Here is a 13,905-nt window from a genome sequence, read left to right as displayed (position 1 = left end):
AATGCTGCGCTAATAAATTCATCTCAAGTCAGTTTTGATATGACGCCCCCACCCCCATCACTGACGGCTTTGATTGGCTTGTGTTCTTAAACTAAGGGGAATAAATTGTATTTATTTTCAGCTTATAACACCACTTTTTCCTACAGGTGATCATTTTGACATTGGATCTTCTGTGGCCACAAAAAACCGCCAGATGTGTAGTTTGCTTCCATCTTCTCAAGCAGGTTCCTTGCCACACTTGTCTACTATGTCAGAGAGAGAGGAGATGCTCTTCAGTCAGCTAATGTCTGGTGACTTTGGCCTGCCGGGGTATCCCTCTGCCTTCAACCCAAACAAAGTCATTCTAACTGTCAACCATAAAACTAAAAAGGTACTGTGTTGTTGACTTAATGTGGAGGGAGGTTGCTTTGCAGCACAGGATAACCAGCATTTCAACTGTATGAACTGCTTACTTTATTAATTATTTATTTATTTTATTTTCAGGTTTTGTCAGCAAATGAACAAGCCTGCAAGCTGTTTCAGTGCACAACTGAAGAGCTCATTGGAAAAAAGCTGCCCTCCCTCTTAAAGAAAACCAGTCAGGTCCTGGAAGAAGCACTGGAAGAGGATTTTCCACTAGTCGATGGGACTGTTGTAGCAGCGTCTGGAAAAGTGGTATGAAATTACTTAAAACAGCATGAGCCATTGAGTCAGATTTCTTTAATCTACACCATAGATTTATTCATTTCATTTGTTTTGGGGTTTTTTTTTTCTTTGTTTGTTTGTGTTTTGGCAGGTGGATGCCCTGACTTTATCTGGAGAGGTGCCAGTGTCTGTGTACACCTACAGACAATCACAGAATGAAGAGCACCTCCTTCTCGTGATGGAAAATGTAGAAAGGATGTCTTCCTTTTTGTCCTTCTCAAGAGATGTAAGTACACCCTTATTTAGCATTCTTTTACAAATGTAAAGTAATGCCTAGCCATAGACGTGTACATTTGTCACTTTCAGGGCAGAATCCTAACCTGTGATTTGGCATTTGCCCATCTCCATGGATACCATCATCCCGAGGAGTTAAAAGGAGTTTTTGTGAAGGAGCTAATCCCCTCTTTACAAATCCCCCTCCGCAGTCATGCACTGCCCAAAGTAAGCACACTTTTGAACTGTTCTGCTCAGCTAAGGAAAACTCGGAATTTTAACCTCTGCTTCCGAGACCCTTTTTATCAATGTGCTGCTCTGACATCTTGGCAGAATGGATAAGAAGAAAATTATATCCCTTTTTAAATATTTCTGTAGTACAATTTTTTTTCTATCTGCTTTCAGATGCTGAGGGTTCAGCGAGTGTGTGGTAGAAGCAGAGAAGGTGCAGCAGTCCCGCTGTGTGTTAAACTTCAAGGGGCGGTGCAGTGTGGGAAACCCCAACACCAGCTTAATGGGACTGGCTACATATACCTCAATGACAGCCTTGAATTGTCATCCTCATCAGGTAGTTGGCTTAAATTGTAGGACAAAGCTATGACCAATAGATTAAAAACACACTCACTGTTGTGCACCCAGTGGGTGTGTGGGTTATGCACCCACACACTGTGTTGTGCTGTACACTCCAATTAACATTTAAACTTCTTGCAGTCCAATAGAGGTGTAGGTTTTACATTTTGGGGCTTTTCCTGGACAATTTAGAGTTGGAAATGTACTAATATGCCCCCCCCCCCATGTCATCTGCTTTTATATATCACTTATGCTTTCTTTAACTAATTGTGCACTTTGAACGTACGCTTGGACTTTCACAGACGTCAATGTGGACAGCACTGTCAGCCCTGCCCTAGAATACTCTGGAACAGTTTGGGTGTTTGCTCCTGTCAGCGGTCTCCTTCTGCTCCACACTGATGGTTCTATCATCAGCATCCACAGCCACCTGGCCCTCAGTCTGTTTGGCTACAGCAAGGACGAGCTGCTGGGGAAGGTCAGCCAATGTAACCACTGAACGTGGATGTTTGGACTGAGGACCATCCGATCCTCATAGATATTGCTGTTTTGTTATCTATAGAACATCACTTTCCTGATGCCCGGTTTCTATGGATGGATGTCGGACTTGGACAGAAAGACCAGATCCTTCTCTGATTCTCATGCAAAGGCCTCTAAAAGTCCTGCAGCATCCAGGATATCAGGAAAATATGGTGAGTGTTGGAATATGTAAGGTACTTATTTTTACCTGTCATGCAGTATTATTTGTTTGCACTGTGCATCACTTAATAGTTTCTTATTTCAATTTTAGACCCATCCTCACTAGTGGCAGGAGACATGGCCATGGTGCACCGAGCAGCTCTGGAAAGGACTTCAGCAGGGAGAGGCAGGATCTTCACTGGCACCAGCATGATGCTGGATAAACAGGGCAGCGCTCTGTCTGCCCTCTCCCCTCCTGCAGTCACCTCAACACGTGTGGTTACGTAAGTACGCGGGCACATTAAAATCGTCCAGCTCACAGGCTCCGTGATTTTAATGTGTATCAATTATTTTATCTGGTAAGTCATATCCGAGGCTTTTAGTAGCCTTGGATATGATGGTGATTAATTCTGACAGGAGGTTTTATGCCAGCAGATATTCAAATTCACTGTAGATTTTAAACAGAGTGGGTTTGTGTACTCTGAAATGCTGGACAGACAAAAGCTGCTGTTGCGACAATCAGGTGCCTTAAAGCCGCAGGCTGCATGTATATTTAATGTGCTTTGCAGTAAATCTGGAAGCACTCCAACTCACTGGTCAAGCCTGATGGTCTCACTGTGTCTCCAACTACTCAGTAGACACTGAAACACTAATTACATTTTCCCCAGTTAGATCAGCTGTGACTGCTCATCGTTTCTGTCCTTTCTGCTGTTATTGTTTTCCCCCCTAAAACTTGTATCTGAATTGGACTCGTAAAGCTTTTGTGACTGGAATGTTTTCCCCAAATTTCACAGTCATGATTGATTCATGAATGATTGTGATGCTGGAATATCTCAGTGTGGGTTAAGTGTGTTAAAAGGCCTCTCGTTTGCCATCTGTTGGACAAATAATGTCACAGCATGCCTGGTATTTAAAAAATAAATTTAAAAAAAGTAGAGATTTCTAATATAGTGCCTCTTATTTAGAATTTGAAGAAATAGTAATGCATCGTTAAGTTGTTCCAACTGAACATTATTGTTTACCAACCTTTTATACAAAATATGTATTTCAGTACTGAGCTTTTATTTAAGCTAAGCATTTACAATTTACAGCATGCAGATAGAAACTTGCATAAGTCCTAAATCTTCAGCCTGTGGGGGAAATAAACAGGCAAAGACTTATTCACTCACTAAAAATGTAACTGCAGAGACAAATTAGCTGGGAGTTAAGGCATTCGTTCTTGTATATGCTATTACCAGTGCTTGTAAGGTGAAGTGCTTTGTGTTTTACACTTGCACCAACCCCAAAAAACAAGACATCCACAGCATAGATTGCAGTTTTGCGTATACATTTTTGATTTCCTAGGAGAGACTTCAGATACGTTTTCAGTAAATATTTTGCCGCTGGAGTTTGCCTGTAGCTTTCTTGTGTTGGCATGGAAAGAAAAGAATTGGATTGAAACAGCCCGTCTTTCCTCAGGGCCAATAACACTGCAGAGCTGATGGAAGAAGCAGCTCAGGTAGCACCATGCTGTAGTCAGATAGACAGTGTGGATACAACTCAGGCACTCCTCAAGACATTTACCTGGGTGGAACTTCCAGATGACGACGCCTGCCGCTCTGTTCCCACTGAACCATCGCACCAAAAGAGAGAACAGCAGCCGGGCAGTGAAGTTCAGAAAAAAGATGAACCCGCCCCTGAGAATATCCCAGGTGTGACGTAGCTCTGCTGATGTTTTCTTTACATAAATGGAGCTCAGCTATAAATACAATGTACAATGAATGTTTTTCTTGTTCTGTAGACTGTCCTGCTGGGAATGAACATGCTGTTGATAAGATTAACGACAAACCTCCTGATGTAGGAAAAGATCACCGTTCATCTGCCTCTGTGCTTGAGGAATCGAGCTTTGAAGTAATCTCAATGGAGAGCCGGTGAGGAGAGAGATTTTTCAGTTATGTGGGTAAGATGAGGCCCTGAAAGCCTCTGACGTGCCTGGTTGAAACTTCAAAGAATCTAAAGATGCTAATGAGAATGTCAGCACTCGCAGTTACATATATCATACTTTAAAATATTGCACAATGGCAGGAAGAAACAGACGAGTTTCAGCCTGTAGCTTAGAAATGCTGTCTCATTCATATTTTTGGCGTCTTTAGTGGGTCGGCACCTTTTTCAATTGTATAAATTGAGTATGCTTCCTTTTTGTTTAGTTAGACTTCAAAGAAAACTAGAAACATTCATTTCACATATCATTTGCTATACTAACATCTGGATGTGTTTCTCTGTGTTTTTAATACAGTATTTGATTCCACTGTCAAACTTTTATTCATTTCTTTCCTTATTTCAGCTTTAGACGTTTCCTTCCTTTATGAATATATTTTTCATGTATTCATGTAACAATGTTTTGGTTTTTCTAATTTAATTTCCTAGGTCTTCTTCTGGCTTCTGTGAACACGGTGGTTCTGATCCAGCCCAAGCAGTGGACTCAGCCAGTATCTTTCTGGACCTAAACAGCAATGGTGATCTAGTTAGCCGGGCCCTAGCGGAGCTAGACCTGGGCGGTAATGTAGAGCTGCTCAGTGGTGGAGGAGGCAACAATGACGCCCCACACTCTGTGGCATCATGCGATACAGCTGAGCTCCTGCGGACTCCCTCCCCATGCATGGTGCTGTCTGACCAGGAAGCGGAGCCCAGTGAGCCTGGGGACGTTGCTGCTGTGGAGGCCAGAAACAAATCACCTGAAAAACTTGAAAAGCATAAGGATGAGCAGGTTCACTGGGAAGCTGTCTCTGCAATTCATCAAGGAAAGGGCCAAGAGGGCTGTGAACAAGTGAATACTGGGATTCAGTCACTAGCAGATATGCCTGCCACATCTACTCCCAAGAAACAGAAGGTGTATGGACACAACCAGTCCTCAGAAACCACATGTATAGTGGAGGGGCAATTTGAAGGAAGTGGATACCACAGAGACGGCACAAGAATAGGTTGGTGTTAAACTGTTTACTGTACTTTAGATTCCTCCTAAAAATCAAATGCAAAGCAACAAGTATTTTTCTCTGCTTGTGTGCAGATGTGCTGTGTGATGTGTGCGGGACAAACCTCCCAGACGGAAGCTCCATTTTCTGCATGTGGATGTGCAGACTCAGCCAGCAGGGGGCGATGTCACAAACGGATCAATCACTGCACGACCAAACAGCAGGCAGTCTAGGAGAGGTCAGTGGCTGTAATGATCTTAAGTCTAGGTCAATAAAGCATGGATTTTATCTTATTTATATTTTAATGTAAACTTCACTAGAGGCGGTTGTGTTTGTAACTTGGTGATCATTTACTCGTTTCTTCATGAAGAGGATTGGTGAGGCCAGTCAGGGGGAAGCATTGCGCTCCACCATGGACCTCGAGCAGTCTAAAGCCTGTGATGGACAGTTTGAAGAAGAGTACAAGCCGATCAAAGCTGTTGGTAAAGGAGCCTTTGGATTTGTCTGGAAGGCAGAAAGGCGCTGCGATGGGCAAGAAGTGAGAAAAATATTTGGTGGGGGGGGTTGTTGTTTGTATATGTAGTTTTTTTTGTTTTGTTTTTTGCAGAAGATGACTTTATGACCTACTTTAAAAACCTACAGGTGATTGTGAAGTTCATCAGCAAGGCCAGAATAGTGAGCGACTGCTGGGTAGACGACCCAATGTTAGGGCGAGTGAGCCAGGAGATCGCCATACTGACCCGAGTGACGCACCATAACATCGTTAAGGTCGCCATGCGGTTTGCATCACATGACCCTGTCGCAAAAGTTTCCAAAATAATGTGTTTTAATCGTGAACTGTGTTGCTTCACATCATACACCTGTGTTGGTGTCACTAGGTGCTGGAGGTGTTTGAGAATGGGAGTTACTTTCAGATGGTGATGGAGAAACACGGAGATGGTTTGGACCTTTTTGAGTTTATAGACATGCAGCCGAGGCTCGATGAGCCCCTTGCCAGCTACATATTCAGACAGGTACACGCACAGCCAGAAAAATACAACCGTGTCAGGCGAGTGGGCTCATAAATGTGACATGAAGTATTGATTTGTTCTTTGTTAAAATGCAGCGTCTGTCTCTTCGCAGATTGTGGCAGCTGTCTTCTATCTGAGGACCAAGAACATCCTTCACAGGGACATAAAAGATGAGAACATCATAATTGACACATGTTTTCACATTCGACTGATAGACTTCGGCTCTGCTGCTATAATGACTCCTGGGAAGCTCTTTTATCATTTCTGTGGCACCCTTGAGTACTGCTCCCCAGAGGTGCTACAGGGAAATCCGTGAGTATACACTATCTGTTAATTCTTTTTCCTCTTTTTTTTTTAATGTATTTTATTAAATAGCATCCTTCTGTTTAAAGAAGTCACTTAAATTATTGCATCTGAATGCAGAGTCTAGTTAAGAGTTATTTTTACAGTCCTAGATTACATTTATGACCCATTGAACTCATGAATTGAGCTCTAGAGTATACAATTTTGAGAATATGCCATCAGCACTGAATTAACTTGCTAATAATTGTAGGCTTCTCTCATAAGTGGGCTTCTTTTTGTAGCTATGAGGGTCCAGAGCTGGAGATGTGGTCTCTGGGGGTTTTGCTCTATACGTTGCTTTTCAGCGAGAATCCCTTCTGTGACGTGGGTGAGATCCTGGATGCCAAACTAAATCCCCCGTATCATCTCTCTCCAGGTACACAGCAGCTGGTTGTGATTTCACAAAATATGATCCTTTGAGTTTATAGAGACAATTTTGTCCAGTCAGATTCTGAAGTTTTTCTGTGTATTCTCTCAGAGCTGGATGATGTATTACACGGGCTGCTTGACCCTAACCCAACTCACAGAATGGACTTAGACCAGCTGCTGCTGCAGTCCTGGATCAGCCAGCCCATTTCTCTATCAGAGTACACCTGGGCAGAGGTGGTTCCTGAAAATCTGAGCTGCTGTGAGTACTCTTAAATGGTACTGTTGGACTAGTAGATGTCAGACTTTTTCTGATATTCCACACCTCAGGAGGTGGAAACAGTTTATCCCTTACACCTCTTAATACTCATCACTCTGCAATAATAAAATAAGTGCATAAGCATCAGGCCACTTTGATATTTTTTTCCCCTTGAAATGTAATACAAATTCAACTTAGTTTAACTTCATATTTTTCCTTTTCCACCTGCACCACAGTTTGAGAACCTCGTTGACAATCGTTAGCTATGTTTTAATGTACTGGGGCCTCTGATCTTTTTATCAGGTTTACCGCAGCACCAAGAATCCAGTCCTAAGGCGTACATCGGGCAGAGCTCATTTTCAGGCGGTGGGGATGACACTCTGCCTGAGGATGACGAGGAGGAAGATGAGGATGAGAGGTTGGAGATCGCAGCCCTGAAATCGGAGCTGCATAAGTACCTCGTTGAGGATTAAAGACTCTGCTTAAACAAAGTGAAGCCTTTATGCGAACTGTCAAATCAACTTTTTTTTTTATCTGGAGTCACTGAACAAAGATATAAATGTTGAAGAAAAATGAAGTGTGCCTCAGTGATGGGACGCTGCTGTCGGGACTAAATATGAGACAAACAGCCTTGTGACTTAATCGTGGGTCGGTCACACTGTGCTTGTGTCTGTGTTCAGGATGTAATGTTTTATTTATTTTTTTGCAGTTTGAGGAAAAATTAAAGCAGCAAAAAAAAAAATTGTGACAGTTTAAAGTATCACCCAGCTTTACTACAAAAACACAACAACTATAAGCTGTTACCTCAGAGAAATCACACAAACTCATTAAAGTTAAAGAAACTCTTGATCCAGCTTTTTTTTTCTTTTTCTTTTTTTTTTTTTTTAATAATGGGCAATTTATATTCATTGTTTTATTCTTGTATATTTTAATTAAAAGTGTAAGACTATCTGATATTTATCTATTTATTTTTATACATCAATAAATGTATTGCCACAAGCATGTTCTCTTCAGTCAGGTAACTGCTACTTAAATTTATATCCAAAACACTAAATGACTGCAGTACTTGTTGGGGACACATTTATTAGGTTCCCAGCTGGTGTTAAAGCTGCTAGATTAACAGCTGCTGTTATTTACAGGCTGCCACTTCCTTCACAGGCTTTCACGTTATTTCAAAGTAGAGAGGAGGGTGGTACTGCAAATATTTCATCATGAGTATATTACACTAGCTACAGACTGTCAGCTATTCCAATAAAGTTGAAGATTTATTTTCACTGTGAAGTGAAGATAGGAGTTCCTGAAAAGTCCTTATAATAACACTGAACCATTTAAAAAGCCCAGACTTTACTTTTTTATGTATCCTGATTGCATTCACCATGCTGATTCTCATCTGAAAACATGTTTTGGAATTTAAAATGATTAACTCATGACGTTGATAACATGAATTGAGCACCATATCGTTACTCAGGGCAGGAAAGCACTGCCAAAAAGTGCCCGAAAGTCTCTATTTAGACTGTTGACTCTATGATTGTTGAAATACAATCTGTCAAATATGCCAATCACGAATTGTGTCAAGCAACTTTGAGGCACAATGCACAAGCTGCAATTAGATCCTGGTAAAGTGACGTTTGAAGGTGTCATTGAGTTTAAAAACATGTTTCCAAAAAGCACTGAATTTATTAGTACAGTCACGCAGAGCCATAAGGATAAAACAAGTAATTTCTTTATTTTATATATAAACCCTAATGACTGCGGTCTATAAACAGATAGAAACAAAGATATTAGACGCTTTAAAAAACCCATCGAGAATCACTTTTTGGCACGACACAGGCAATTTAATTAAGAAAATGTCTGTCTTATAAGATTTCTAAATCATGGTCACACCATCATATTTGACTAGCCGAATATATACCAAAGACTGTAGAAAAAAACAGTTTTCCACAGTCTTTGATATACATACACACGTAGCGGAACCTTTGTACTCTTTAAGTTGGAAGACGGAAATATTTCGATAACGGAGAAGCATGGGAACCCGTGTTGCTGTGAATCAGGTGAAGTATAAATACAAACTATTACGATTTAGTATCTTTTTCCTCGAAGTAGAAATAATTAGAGGTGCAACACTTTTAACTGAATGGACCCATCAGTAAAAAAAAGAAAAAGAAAAGAAAAAAGACTGACATTTATAACCTTCACGTCTGCTAACTTGAGCTAATGATAACGGTGGAGTTTGTTAGCATATTTTCTGCCCCCTCTACCGCTGCTGTCTGTGAGGGTTTTAAAGGCGTGTATTTTTCCACAGGTACTACGGTTGGCTGTGAGAAATGCCACCATATCTACACTGTGTCCGCGTCAGTTCGGGAGATACTACCCCCAGTCCAGATGGTATTGTTCCTTCACCAACCAGGCAACGCAGCACAGTCAAGACTTGAATCCTCCGAGTGGGATCACTGAGCTGTCCCTGCGCTCTTTCATTGATATGGGCTTCACAGAGAGTCAGGCAGAGCAGATATACGAGTCTCTGGCCAATGTCAGAAAAGGAGATTCTGCCAAACACATCCTACCAACCCTCACAGCTCTGTTTGTCTTGGGTCTCAACCCGTCGAGTGTGAAGAAGTGCCTGGAGAAATGTCCTGAACTTTACACCATCAAAGAGGCACAGCTGCAGCAGCGCATAAGCAACCTGCGGAAAATAGGCTTAGTTGAAGGTAAGGTGTTGCCTTTGCGCAGTTTTTTTCTACATTAGATCAGGCATAAAATTACTGAAAATATATGAAACCCGCATTTTACTCTATTTCTCCGTAGGCAGCCTTCAGAGGATGGTGGCCCATTACCCCAGGATCCTGACTGTGCCTTCGAAAAGAGTAAAAAATGTGGTGATGTTTCTCAAAGAGAAGTGCCTGTTTACTTCCCAGCAGGTCACAGACATCATCAGAGATTGTCCAGCAGTGGTGCTGGAGAACTTGGATCAGCTGGAGTACAAGTTTCAGGTGAGCAAGTGAATTGCGTTTGCTGCTTTTTGTTAGGTTTTAGTTTGGATTGTCAAACAGACCTGTCCAAACAGACCTTATACTTGGGTTCTGTGTATTCAAATGTGTAACAAACAACGGTTACCATATTATTACATAAAAGATGCAAATGTGAATTCCTAGATGTTTTGAATAAGTTATCAAAGATGATGAGCACAGTGGGCTCAGTAGCTCCATTCCAGTAATAATAGACTGAATGTTATTTGTGTATATATATATTTTTTTTTTTTTCCAGATCTGCATTTTATAATCCTGTGAGCACTTCTGCAGGTCTCTTTGTACAGTGCAGAGTGGGACAGTGTGCATCCGCATTGCACTTTCCCACATGAAAGCATACCGTCCTTAAGATCAGCTCAGAGTTTCGGAATAGGAGTATCTCCTGTGTCCACACTTTTATATGTTGTCCACTTAAAGCTGTTGTCAAACTGTGTACTAACTGTGTTGACCGGCACATTTTACCTCCTCTCTCCACAGTACGTCTACTTCAGAATGGGTGTCAAACAGGCGGAGATGGTGAAGTGCCGACTGTTTCGTTACAGTCTGGATGAGATCCGCTGTCGACACACTTTCTTGGAGCGACGGGGCTTCTATGAAACCCCGGACAAGAAAGGACAGACGACGATCATCAACCCCAATCTGGACAGCGTCCTTAATGTTGATCAGGACACCTTCCTTGCGCACGTCGCCCAGACATCAGCGGAGGAGTACGACGTGTTTAAAAGACTGGCAGCCAGGGAGTGGCAGGAAGGGGAGCTGCAGCAGGGCAGGACCGAACCTGATAGTGACGATGAGGATGACGACGATGACGATGATGACGATAGAGAAGGAAAAAGTGGATATGGGAAAAGGAGAAAGAAGTGACTGCTTGTTGAACCAGTCTTTGTTTTTTGCTTTTTAGGGAAGTTCCCTAGATTATTATCTAAACCACCCATGGGAACACAGTGAGAGCCTTTTGCTGGGGTTTATGTTAATGGTTTCATCATGTAAGACGTGAGGGCGTTGGTGTGAGACTGTGGGTCAGGTCTAACTTTGGGTGAGGAAAAATGTGTCACTAATATTTTTGACTTTCCTTCATTGATGGCATAAATTAAATGAATTTCAGAAGCTTGACTTGTGAGTCCTATTGAAAACAGGAGATGACTGCCAATCCCTTTAAGTGAGTTTTCGAATAAAGTCAAATAAATTCTTGAAAACCAATCCGATTTACTGGGCAGAAAACGCTATAAAAGCTACGGTGTGGGGAGCTCCACCTCGTTACTACGTGACAGCTGAGTGTTTGTAGCTCTCTGCAGCCCCTATACTATCTCTCTGAGTCAACAAAGGGTACATTCAGAAAGAGCCGTCCAGTGAGATGAGTGCTGCAGAGCACCGTTTTATTTATTTGAGCATTAACGGATGCACGCCACAGGCAGTTTTTTCCATTTTTGAGCCTCAGGTAAGATCACTCACCTTTTGTTCAATCGATAATTTGTCAATAAATATGTTTATGTAGTCATTTCTGGGTTTTGTTTTGCTCTTTTTGTTTAGTGTATACAAATTTTGGTTGGGAACGTGGTTATCACGGTTGTGGTGTTCAGCTTAGTTATTTATTTTTTGCTGAGTGAAATCATGATGTTGCACCTGATTTGTGAGATTGTACATGAAGAGAAGTTGATGTTCAGGGTCCATTGTTGAATATTCGTTCATATTCGAATTCTGCCAACAAGCTTCTGGTCGCTCATTTTAATTGTTAAGTAGACTAAAACAATTAGACTGGACTGTAAAATAAAAATGGCATGTTTAAAAAGCTGGAGCATTAAAGTGTTAGACATTACTGTTTTTTTTGTTTGTTTTTGTTTTTCCAGCCTGCAGCCCAACAAGGTTATCACTGTATCAAACACACACAGAGATATTATTCATGTAGAGATCACATTTGCTCTTTGCTGCTTGTGTGAAAATTTGCACGTTGCAGCTTTTACGCAAATGCATAAATATAGACTCGAACCATATTTGCATGTAGTTACAGTTGATTTATACAGTTTCTTACCTGCTCATCCAGTTCAAATTCGCTGGGTGGATTAGAGTGGAGGTGTATCCCACCTGTATTAAATGTAGTGCGCTGTTGACATTGATTTATGGTGTTTTTCTTTCACAGGACTTGGCTGGAGAAAGTAGGGACTGTGATCATAAAACACCCCTGTGTCGCCATCTGCACTTCCTCCGTGACTCACAGGTACAATGACATCACCGATACCAATTTCAAACATCACGCAGGAGTGGGTGGAGGTCCTGGAGAAATGGCACCTGGATTTGTTTTTGATCCCCACAATAGTCATCACTCTTGCCACCTTGCTGGCCAGCCCTGTTCTCCTGGTAAGCATTTTCCTATCCCGTGCCCTCCGCCAGGAGACGCGTTACCTGCTACTGGCCAACATCCTGGTGGCCGACCTGTTTTTGGTCCTCCTCAACTTGGCCACGTTGATTTGTAACGCCTTGAGAGCGCCGATGCAATGGTTGGGTTGTGAGCTGGTCACAACTCTCACTGTCACCAGCTACTGCTGTGCCATTTACACGGTCACTCTCATGGTGGTCGACACCTATGCTGCTGTTCGCTGGCCTCTCCGTTACCGTGACGTTATTCCACCTTCCCTTACCTACTGCATACTGGTGGGGGTGTGGGTGTTAGCAGCCATATACCCTTTCACAGTGATGATCAAGACGCAGGTAGCGAGTGGGAACTTCCATGAAAAGCTACCCGTGTGTCTGGTCCTCATCTCCCTTGGATTCATTCAAGCCAGGAACATGACTGGGATCTACATCTACTTCTTCGTAGCTGCACTCATGTGTTCACTGCTCATTTCTTACTGCTACATTCGCCTCTACATGATAACGAGGACACAGGGAATCTGGCATAACCGCTTCTCCAGGGCCAGGGTCACCCTGCTAGCCCACGGGGTTCTGCTCCTGCTCTATTTTGCCCCCGGCTTCCTTTTTACCATAGAGCTCGTTCTAATAGACAGGAAAGACATACCTCGGGATGTTCGCGTGTGGGTCTCCACAGTCAATATGTGTGTTTTTATGTTGCTGCCCAGGGTATTTGCTCCTTACCTGTATGGGATCAGGTACAGAGAGATCTCAGACACAGTAATGCTGCTGCTGCTGCACCAGCACAGGAGACTCAGCCAGGCCACAGCTGCGTAAAGACCTGCTGTGTTTTTGAACAACTTCTAAAGGGTCAGAGTTTTATCTACATGATCTGTAAAAATGCCAAGAATCAAACTGTCATAGAGAAACGCTGCATTTTATTTTATAGTTTAGTCTGTAGGAGTTAGATTTCACCGAATCCAGAACTTAGGCTCTGTGTTCCAGCTACATTAATAATGCAATATCGCCAATGTTTTATTTGTATAAAGCACTTGGATTTCTTTCTACTTTCTCTGTTTGTGTCAGGGGTTGAGAACTGTGTTGCTGCTCTGTGGATCTCGGTCAGAAGATGCTGAACTTCCCTGCTTTCATATTGTAACACACGATCCCAGGCCTCGGTTTTATGACTAAAGTAATAAAGCACTAAACTGTATTAGTTTTTTTAAAGCCTTGTTTGTCTAAAGCTGGATATCTACAATGATCCGACATGGCGAGAAGGGTGATGGATAGTGGTGAGTCGAGCATCCTGGCAGCAGGCGGCCGTAACCAGTTCAGCAACTTAACAGCAGAGGGACACATTCGTCCCTTCGTCTTGTAAAGCACAACAGGATAGTAGATGTGTTCTTTCCTCATGGCCTGGATCCCTGCACTCTAAACAACCTCACACTGCCTTTCTACATAAG

General features: G+C 42.3%; 3 protein-coding genes across 7 annotated transcripts in view; all 3 read left to right on the top strand.

Moving 5' to 3' along the window:
* pask (PAS domain containing serine/threonine kinase) overlaps positions 1 to 7,917 on the top strand; it is an 8,755-nt gene extending 838 nt beyond the window's left edge. For 3 of the 5 annotated variants that reach the window (XM_013911437.1, XM_013911438.1, XM_005721232.1), the window contains 19 exons: positions 225 to 370; positions 484 to 654; positions 776 to 910; positions 991 to 1,125; positions 1,303 to 1,465; positions 1,770 to 1,942; positions 2,027 to 2,156; positions 2,255 to 2,426; positions 3,601 to 3,833; positions 3,923 to 4,052; positions 4,549 to 5,102; positions 5,189 to 5,331; positions 5,464 to 5,631; positions 5,736 to 5,861; positions 5,972 to 6,106; positions 6,216 to 6,415; positions 6,688 to 6,821; positions 6,924 to 7,073; positions 7,374 to 7,917. In XM_013911437.1, coding sequence (XP_013766891.1) covers positions 225 to 370; positions 484 to 654; positions 776 to 910; positions 991 to 1,125; positions 1,303 to 1,465; positions 1,770 to 1,942; positions 2,027 to 2,156; positions 2,255 to 2,426; positions 3,601 to 3,833; positions 3,923 to 4,052; positions 4,549 to 5,102; positions 5,189 to 5,331; positions 5,464 to 5,631; positions 5,736 to 5,861; positions 5,972 to 6,106; positions 6,216 to 6,415; positions 6,688 to 6,821; positions 6,924 to 7,073; positions 7,374 to 7,543 — 3,368 coding nt within the window. In that variant the 3' untranslated portion in view covers positions 7,544 to 7,917. Of the gene's footprint in view, positions 1 to 146; positions 371 to 483; positions 655 to 775; positions 911 to 990; positions 1,126 to 1,302; positions 1,466 to 1,769; positions 1,943 to 2,026; positions 2,157 to 2,254; positions 2,427 to 3,600; positions 3,834 to 3,922; positions 4,053 to 4,548; positions 5,103 to 5,188; positions 5,332 to 5,463; positions 5,632 to 5,735; positions 5,862 to 5,971; positions 6,107 to 6,215; positions 6,416 to 6,687; positions 6,822 to 6,923; positions 7,074 to 7,373 lie in introns of all 5 variants that reach the window. The other 2 variants (XM_013911434.1, XM_013911440.1) reach the window with 1 other exon arrangement.
* A 1,132-nt stretch (positions 7,918 to 9,049) lies between these two features.
* mterf4 (mitochondrial transcription termination factor 4) lies at positions 9,050 to 11,594 on the top strand. The gene is made up of 4 exons (XM_005721231.1): positions 9,050 to 9,121; positions 9,373 to 9,778; positions 9,876 to 10,060; positions 10,574 to 11,594. The coding sequence occupies exons 1-4, from the start codon at positions 9,095 to 9,097 to the stop codon at positions 10,958 to 10,960; spliced, it is 1,005 nt and encodes a 334-aa protein (XP_005721288.1). The 5' UTR covers positions 9,050 to 9,094; the 3' UTR covers positions 10,961 to 11,594.
* Positions 11,595 to 11,662: 68 nt separating this feature from the next.
* On the top strand, positions 11,663 to 13,465 carry LOC102212461 (probable G-protein coupled receptor 148). The gene has a single exon (XM_005721230.2). The coding sequence runs from the start codon at positions 12,317 to 12,319 to the stop codon at positions 13,277 to 13,279; it is 963 nt and encodes a 320-aa protein (XP_005721287.1). The 5' UTR covers positions 11,663 to 12,316; the 3' UTR covers positions 13,280 to 13,465.
* Positions 13,466 to 13,905: the final 440 nt, after the last annotated feature.

Source organism: Pundamilia nyererei, unplaced genomic scaffold, assembly GCF_000239375.1.
Source record: "Pundamilia nyererei isolate P.nyererei 1_Seehausen unplaced genomic scaffold, PunNye1.0 scaffold00004, whole genome shotgun sequence".
In the NCBI taxonomy this organism is placed as follows: Eukaryota; Metazoa; Chordata; class Actinopteri; order Cichliformes; family Cichlidae; genus Pundamilia; species Pundamilia nyererei.
Note: the sequence above shows the minus strand (reverse complement) of the source record. Positions and strands in the feature narration are given on the sequence as shown.

What these genes read in the sequence shown, in the direction of transcription:
- mterf4 (XM_005721231.1), top strand. Translation starts at nt 9,095, where the DNA reads ATGGGAACCCGTGTTGCTGTGAATCAG. An exon ending in GAAAATAGGCTTAGTTGAAG is followed by an intron (nt 9,779 to 9,875) that starts GTAAGGTGTTGC and finishes ATTTCTCCGTAG; the next exon opens with GCAGCCTTCAGAGGATGGTG. An exon ending in AGCTGGAGTACAAGTTTCAG is followed by an intron (nt 10,061 to 10,573) that starts GTGAGCAAGTGA and finishes CTCTCTCCACAG; the next exon opens with TACGTCTACTTCAGAATGGG.
- LOC102212461 (XM_005721230.2), top strand. Translation starts at nt 12,317, where the DNA reads ATGACATCACCGATACCAATTTCAAACATCACGCAGGAGTGGGTGGAG.